Here is an 8,727-nt window from a genome sequence, read left to right on the forward strand (position 1 = left end):
GAGAGCGGGCAGAATGGCTGACCCCTGGGTCCTTCCCCCCGGCTGGCAGGCTCTGATCGCCCAATGGCGAACGGGAACTGAGGGAAGATGGCCCTGATAGCAGGCCAGGCCTAGGGACTGTACCTGTGCATGAATTTCATGCGCCAGGCCTCTAGTATAACAGATAAAGGACCAGGAAAAAAATACCATCAATGTAGTAAGATTAAGGATGATTTTGTTTTTTAGGTTTTCTCTGTATTTTCTAACATCTTCAAAATGAGTAAATGATATTTTAAGAATTAGAAAAGTATAAAAACAATTTTAAAAAAAGACTATTCCCGGCCAGCATGGCTCAGTGGTTGAGCATTGACCTATGAACCAGGAGGTCATGGATCGATTCCCAGTCAGGGCACATCCCTGGGTTGCAGGCTCAATCCCCAGTGTGGGGCCTGCAGGAGGCAGTTAATCAATGATTCTCTCTCATCATTGATATTTCCCTCTCTCTCTCCCTCGAGGGCTTTGCCTCTCACCTCATGTCACACCCACTGTCCCCCCATACCACCTTCAGCTCACCTTGGCCCGACGAAGGTCTTTCTCACCCCCGACCTGGGCCTCGATCAGATGGTCGCAGTGGATGGTGGACGGCACCGCCACCTTGGGCAGCCCACTGCTGATGAACTGCAGCATGGCCATCTGGGCCGTGGCGTCCTGCATGGCCACGCGGTCCGGCCGCAGCCGCAGGTACGTCTTGCCCCGCTCGATCTCCTGATTGGCTGGGTCATCCAGGTGTCCATACACAAGCTTCTCAGAGAGGGTCAGAGGCCGGTTCAGTCTGGGGGAAATGGGAGAGGTTGCTTGGTACTGTCTGCACAATCCCTGCCCACCCCCAGCACTGCCCCTCTGTGCACATGGTCACCCTGAGAGAGGGCAGGAGGGGACTGTTCCCTCCACAAGGCTGGAGCGGCCCTGCTCACTGTGGCATCTCCAGCACACGGCACAGTGCCTGGCACTTACTAGGTGATTCGAAGTTACTTGATGAATATGTGAAACACAAGAGGTGGTGTTTTGTTCTGTTTTTAAGAATATTTGTTTTTTCAGCATATTAACCACTGTTATCTCATGAGCATCGATTACATGTATTTCATACCGTTTAATCCTCACTGTATTCCTGGCATTTAATAAAACAACCAAGAGGGAGCAGAGGCCAGCGGAGTGGTGATAGTTGCTCAAGTTCGCAGCCAGGCTCTCCTTGAACCCTCTCTCGGTCCATGAACAACTCCCCTGTGCTGTCGGCCCCACAAAGACAGAGGATCCACACCAGTACCCCGACACCCAACCTGCCCACCCTCCATTCACAACCTCCACCCCAGGGGGAGGAGGCCTTCTTACCCTTTTATGCTAAAGCCTTGCCCATTAGCCCCACTTGCTCTTCCCCCATTGAGAGAGGCGTGGCTGTCAGCTCTTAAGAACAGAAACCCCTATCGCTGCCTCTGGCCTCTCACTGGTCCTCCTCTTTTCAGACCCCATTTCCCCTCCTTCCTCATCAGGGCCAAAACAGCAGAAAAGTCTGACCCTAAGGGAGGTGCAGCCCCTGCCAGGACTCAAATGCTTCCTTCTCCCCAGGGTTCCCCCAACTCAACTCTCAACCACCCACCTGAGGCGCCCTGATGATTCCCTGCTGCTGCCCACTGCACCTGGCTGCCCACACGGCACAGCAGCCCTGGCTGGACCTCACACTGCCTCCCCGACGCACGAAGCTTATGCCAAGCCTGAGGCCTCCTGGGAAGGCAGAGTTCCACTCACACCCAATAAGTAAAAAAAAAAAAGGGCATCAGATTAGGAGTCAGAGGCTCTGGGTCTAGACCTGACCCTATTACTAAACCAATGTGACAGATTAGCGACAGTCATTTTCAGGAAGCTCACCAACTCTAAAGTCCAGGACTTTGCCTGGAATGCGGTAACAGATAGCACTTATAATAAAACAGCTTTACTGAGGAATAATTGGAGTGCAATAAACTGCACATATTTAAAGCACCCGATTGATAAGTTCTGACATCTGTATACACATATGTCATCACCACAATCAAGATAATGAACACATCCATCACCCCAAGAGCTTCCTTGTGTCCTCCCACTCGCCCCCATCCCCAAACCACCACTGGCTGTTTTCTGTCACTACAGATACATGGCTAGCACTGTACTGTATGTAACTCATTCCATCCTCACAAGACGATGAGGAAGCTGAAGTGCAGCGGAGGTAACGTGCCCCAGGTCACGAGTGGCAGAGCAGAGCGCGAGGAGCCCAGCAGTGGCTCCAGGTCCGTGCTCCTTCCTTCGCCCTGCACTGTCTCTCAATAACCCCTGGAGGCTGCGCTGGTCCGTAGTCATGTTCAGTCACTGGCATTAGTGTTACTGCCAACAGGGCTCTGCTGGGAAAGCGGGGACCTCTCTTCTGCTAGCCTGGGCTCCAGCCCCTCACTCTCAATCTACCAAGTCCCTGGAGATAAGAGTTCCCTAAGGCGTTGGCTCTGTGGGCAACAGCAGAGCAAGTGGCAATTCTGAGAATCTCTATGCTCTGCTGTCATGAGAAGCTTGAATAAAAATAGTGCAGGCCTGAGGCACAGCCTGCCCCCTTTTGTGCAGCATCTCCAAGGCTAGTGGGATGAGCAGTGAGTTATGGAGCACGACCCCCCTTTCTGGGTCCCAGAGGAGACAAAAAAATAGCACATGGACTTTAAAACTAAAGGCCTTGACAGCAAATGCCTGAACTTGTATAAAAAAGTCTGACAATGACAACAGCCCAAGGACGAGTCCATCATCACATTTCCTTGAGGAGTAAAATGGGTCCTCTATATCCCTGTCCCTCTGCTTCCCCAAATGGCAGAGCCAGTTCCCAGGAACAGAACTGGACCCCTTCTTTTTATTTTTTATTTTTAATCCTCACCCAACGATATTTTCCCATTGATTTTTAGAGAGAATGAAAGGGAAAGAGGAGGGGGAGAGAGAGGCATCAATTGGTTGCCTCCAGAACACACCCTGATCCAGGCCAGAGATCTAGCTTGCAACCGAGGTATGTGCCCTTGGCCAGGAATCAAACCCACGAGCCTTCGGTCTGAGAGCCAAGGGTCTAACCATTGAGCAAAACCAGCTAGGACAGAACTGGGCCCCTTCTCTCAGACACAGGGTGGAGAAAGAGTCCCCCCTGCAAGTCCCCTGGATTTCCAAAACATTCTTAAATGTGTTTAATTCACTAACATCTTTTTAGAATAGCCTCACTCTACCTTCTTTTCTACCTACGGGTTTCTCAGCCGTGGCACCCCGGGCAGTGGGGCAGATGACTCTTTGTTGGGAGGCTCTCTTCTGCAATGTAGGATGTTCGGTAGGTTCCTGGCCTCTACCCACTAAATAACACTCCCTCCCTCACCCCCCCCACCCCCCACTGACAACCAAAAATGTCTCCAGACATTGCTAAATTCCTCTCAGGGACAAAATTGACACCCACACCCCCAGTAAGAACCCCTGCTCTATGGCAACATCCTTTATCTGCACTAATCTGGAAAATGCTGAAAGTTAATGGACTTTTCTGGTTAATGCAGGGTTGTAATAACAGGCAAAGGAAAAAAAAATCTTTTTTTGGTTAATTTTACTGATATAATTAAAACCAAAAAAATTCCCAGTGCCTTAGAGGGTAGTTTTTTGGTTAATTTAAAAATATATATATTTTTATTGATTTCAGATAGGAAGGGAGAGGGAGAAAGAGAAACATCAACTATGAGAGACAATCATTGATTGGCTGCCTCCTGCACGCCCCCACTGGGGATCGAGCCCGAAACCTGGGCATGTGCCCTTGACCGGAATTGAGCCAGGGACCCTTCAGACCGCAGGCTGGTGCTCTATCCACTGAGCAACCCGGTTAGGGCTTTTTGGTTAATTTTTTAAAGCAAATACTAAAAGGTGAATAATACTCTTTGTCACATTATTGTAAAGCAAACATCTATGTTAACTCTCCTTCTAAGCACGATGAAGAGCAAGGTGGAAATGCTTTGGAGTCTAAAGGAAAATCCATCCTTTTCCCACCGAGCTATGGTCAGAGAGCTCCAAGAATAAATAAAATGTTGTTTCCTTGGGAAAACAATATTTTTACCAGATCCCATATTGATGGGGACAGTGGTTGGAAACTGTGAGTGTATGTCAGAACCAGCTGGGAAATTGGCCAGCACTCCTGACAGTTTGATGAGAGGCTGTTAAACAGCATATTCTGATTTAGTGGGGCGGGGCTAGGGCCTGGGGTTCTGCAAGGCTAACAACATCCCAGAGGATGCTGCTGCTGCTGATCCCTGGACCACGTTTTCAGGAGTAAGACCTTCATGACCCCCAAAAAAAGAAAGACCTTCACAACCTGAATCGGAATTGCTAGGGGCCGTGTTGGCTGGTTTTACAAGCTTCCCAGGGGACTCTAATGTGCAGCCTAGATGAAACCCACAAGACGGCTGGGACTGGCCCTGGGAGGGCTGGAAGCTGACGGACCCAAGCCACTTCCCCAAAGTGAACTGAAATATTACCTTTTTCTTTCTCTCTCTCTCTCTTTTTTTTTTTTTTGGTTAGGTACCCCTACCAAAAGCTTTACTCTGAGAGAGAGGGAAACTTAGTTGAGTAGGGTTAAGAACAAATAAAGTAGCCCCAGTATGTACAAGGGCCTTAGTAACTTCCCTTTTTATGACACTGATTTTCTTATCTGCAAAATGAGGAGGGTGTAACAACCTACAGAAGTTGTTGAAAAGAATAGAAATCATGTATGTGACGTGCCTGGACCAAACTGGACACCTAGGTAGCTCCTATTAGTATGACCACCCTTGCCAAACACTCACAGGTCCTCACTACAATTAGATAAAGACTCAGTCAGTCCTTACCCTTAGAACTGACGTGAAGATACCAGTAAAGAGGCAAACAGTGACCACAGAGAGGGAGTGTGGGAGAATGGCTAGAGCACTGGATGAGGACATGGGACAAGGTCCCACCACTCGCTCACTGTGTGGCCTCAGGCAAGTTGCTTCTCCCCCTGAGCCTGTTCCCTGGCTGTAACATGGGTATGTTCATATCTGTTCTCGCTATTCCCAGGGTCACTGTCACCAGGTGGGGAGTGTTCAAGTTCCAGGAGCAGTGCTGGCTGGTGTATACCACCAGCCCCCGACCCCATCCTCCTGCGGCATCTTCGTCATCCTTCTGGTGCCACCATCTAGTCCAGGACCTGGCACACAGGATAGCAGTGCAAAGATGGCTGCCATTTTACCAAATGAGGAAAGGGAGACCCCATAAAGATATGCTCCAGATCCCACCCGAGCTCTCCTCCGGGCCCACTCGCAGAAGAGGAAATAGATAATTCTCTGGCACTTAGGCCCAGTCCCAATCACCGGCTTCTTGATAACAGACTTTTCCTCGGCAGAGGGAGAAAGACCACCGCCAATCGGCAAAGCCTCTCCTCCGCAGGGACCACTGTACCCTAAGCGCCTTGCTCCTGCCATCATCCTCAACCACTCTTCCTCAAGCACCCGCTCTGCTGCCTGAAAGGGCAGGTAGCAAAAGCAGCACCTTTAGCCGTCCCCCAGCTCCCCCAGCGGCCTCACCGTTTGCGAACAATGTCGATGTTCTTCTCTAGCAGGTCATAGCGGATGTAATCATTGGGCTCGAAGTGGCTCATGGCCACCTTGGCCCGTTGGCACAGGACTGAAGCCACATGGTACTGCCGCACACCCAGGGCTTTCTGCAAGAAGAAAGGCAACAGCAACTGTCAATGGAGGACTTAGGGTGGTCCACCCCTGAAGGGTCAGTGTGGTGAAAAGTGAGAAATGACGTCAAGAGCTATTCGGTGCCCGCAGCCTCGGTTTCCTCATCTGAGGCACAGGGATGAAACAGATGATACAGCAGCCACAAGGAACACAGCTTGTGGCAGGAGAAAGGGTAAGGGACTTGTAGCCAGAATTGTTGGAGCAAAGTCAAGTTCTATCAGCTTAAGAAATCCATCATCATTTGAGCACCAGAGGAGATGGGAAATGGGGGCATAACCAGCTCCGCTGATGACAGGGTTAGTGGAAAGAGGAGAGGAGAACATCTGAAAGTTCTCAGTAAGCTCTGAAGCACTAACCATGGCACGGCTGCTACTCCACTGCACTACACGTTCCTTGAGGGTTGGTATCAAGCGCTATTTGTCATATTTATCTCTGTATCTAGACTACCTGGCACATACTAGAGATTCAATAAATGACTGTTGAGTAGATAGAAGAATTAATGAGGAAAACTTCATCCATGAACTTTGGATATTTTCTCATCCCTTCGACTAGGTAATAAAAAGGATAGCTCCTACGTGGCTCCTTTTCTTTGCTCCTGGGGAAGACAGTCGCCATGTTGTTAAGACATTTCCCTGGGAGAGCCCTACCTGGAGAGGAACTGTGGCCAATAACCAGCACCATGTTGCTAGGTGTGTGAGCACACCATCTTGCAAGCGAGTGTTCCAGCTCCAGCCAAACCTTCACATAACCGCACCCCTGGCTGACATCTGGACTGCAACTTCTTGAGCGATTCTGACCAGAACCACCCAAACAAGCCACTCCCAAATTCCTGGCCCACAGAAACTGAGCAAGAAATGTTTGTTGTTTTAAATACTCTATGTTTGGGGGCAACAACCTGTTATACAGCAATAGATAAATGATTGTTATGATGGGGTCTGTATTAGTTCATTTTAAACTGTGGGTGACAACCTTCCAAGGGTTCATTGTGACCGGGGAAGAATAACTGAACCCAAGAAATGACAGAGGGAAAGGAACAGCCACTTCCCTTCAAGGTGGTATTCCCTGTCTACGGGGGATATGCCCTTGGGCAAGGACAAGGCAAAGCTCAAGCTACTGCCCAGCTTCCCTTCTTTGTGTCACAGGACATTTAAATCCAACCCCTGCCGATCTCAGCATCTGAACCAATACAAGTGCACAAGTGCCATTCCCTGTGCAGGTCACCCAGTGGTGAACACCAACCCCACTCGGAACAGCGCCCCCAGCACTGCCCACCTCCCCCCACAGCAGGAGGGAGCTCTCAGTGCAGACTTCAGCTCCACTGGTCCTCCAGCTCAAAATCCACCAAGGGGTCCTCGCTCTCTACCGCACTGGGTAGGGGTGAAGAACCCACCAAGGACGCATCAGAGGACTTCAAACAGCCTGTACACAGAAGGACGAGGGCGCTGCAGCTGCAGCTACAACCTGCCGCCACCCCAGTGGGGCGACCTGGGCTTGAAGTCTGGCACGCCATTTACTATCTGAGTCATCTTGGACAATTAACCCTCGTTAAACACTCATTTCCACACAGAGCTATTGTGAGGACAGGAGCTTACATAAGCACTGGGCGCAGTTTCTGTGATTACTCCAGTGCATTCACAAGCAAGCACTCAGCCTCTGTGTTTCTCACACAAATGAGAAACTACACAAGCTGTTCTGCCACTGGCTTTTATCATTTGTCAACATGTCTTATACATCTTTCCAATGTCTATATACAGATCTATCGCTTTCTTTTTGTAAATTAACTGCCCACCCCTCCCCAATATGCCTTTTGTCTAGGTCAGGGGTGGGCAACCTTTTTGTGAGTGCGTGCCAAAACCAGCAAAACCTCTGACTCAAAATTCTTCTGCGTGCCAACCCTAATTTTTTGAGAACATGTTACACCTACTTGATATCTCTTAAGGTGTACGTATGTGAAGAACCTTGAAGAAATAATAAAATTCATTCGAGAGACAAAAACACAGTATATGATGATGAAAAATACATTTATTTTTTAATGTATACATGTTCTCTGACAGTCCGACAGAAAACTTTATGACTCCGTTTGATATCAGTGGGACTTTTGCTGCTGCATCACTGATGACAGAGATTTTACATCAGGTTTATATTTCGTGACCTTCAGAGATGTGCACGAGCTACTACTTTCATCCGTCAGGCTACTCCTATAACGAGACTTAACAAAATTCATCACTGAGAACAAAGATCCACAAGCCTATGTGGATGAAACCAAAACACTGGTCGGATCTAGGAAGGCAGGGAGAGTTAAGGCAGAGGCATAGAAATTGCTCTTCCCCTCTCTCATCGATCCATGTCTATGGTCTTTAGGATAACTTGTTATGTAAAATTATTTATTTATCTAAGATGCACCTACACTGAATTTATCTGAAAAATAAAAAAGTTGATATTAAGAAAAAATTGTAAATGGAAGATTATAAGAGAGGGTTTCGCGTGCCAGCAAAAGTTACTGGGTGCCATGTTTGGCATGTGTGCCAGGGGTTACCCACCCCTGGTCTAGGTAGTTCTCATTAATCTTTCAAGTTCCAAATTAATTTCACTTTCTCAGAGAATCATTCTTGAACTCCCAGCCAATGAGAGCCCATTTTATATTCCCACTTACTACTTCTTGACATTCATATGTGAGAGCTGTCTGCGTGGTTTGTAAGCTCCTCTGGGAGGAATTGTGTCTGCTCACTTGTTACTAAATTCCCCAGGCCTGAGCACCAGGTTCTGACACACATAAGGTGCTAGAAAACATTCATTAATTGAACCGGTAAATGGATTTTTTTTCATTACTACCCAGCTCTCTTGTGGTTAACAATGGTTTATTATCTGATATGGTTGATGATCATGAGGTGAGCATTTTGGTTTGATGAATAATCAATAATTTAGATTCATAGTATGCTTTTGGCTGAATGTCGCGGGGGTA

General features: G+C 48.4%; 1 protein-coding gene across 1 annotated transcript; it reads right to left on the minus strand.

Annotated features, from left to right (window-relative positions):
• Positions 1–528: 528 nt before the first annotated feature.
• On the minus strand, positions 529–7,290 carry LOC102431577 (aconitate hydratase, mitochondrial-like). The gene is made up of 3 exons (XM_023749076.1): positions 7,156–7,290; positions 5,604–5,740; positions 529–811 (listed from the first exon to the last, which is right to left on the minus strand). The coding sequence occupies exons 1-3, from the start codon at positions 7,273–7,275 to the stop codon at positions 544–546; spliced, it is 525 nt and encodes a 174-aa protein (XP_023604844.1). The 5' UTR covers positions 7,276–7,290; the 3' UTR covers positions 529–543.
• Between the last annotated feature and the right edge of the window lie 1,437 nt (positions 7,291–8,727).

This window comes from Myotis lucifugus, unplaced genomic scaffold, assembly GCF_000147115.1.
Source record: "Myotis lucifugus unplaced genomic scaffold, Myoluc2.0 scaffold_2672, whole genome shotgun sequence".
NCBI classification, from domain to species: domain Eukaryota; kingdom Metazoa; phylum Chordata; class Mammalia; order Chiroptera; family Vespertilionidae; genus Myotis; species Myotis lucifugus.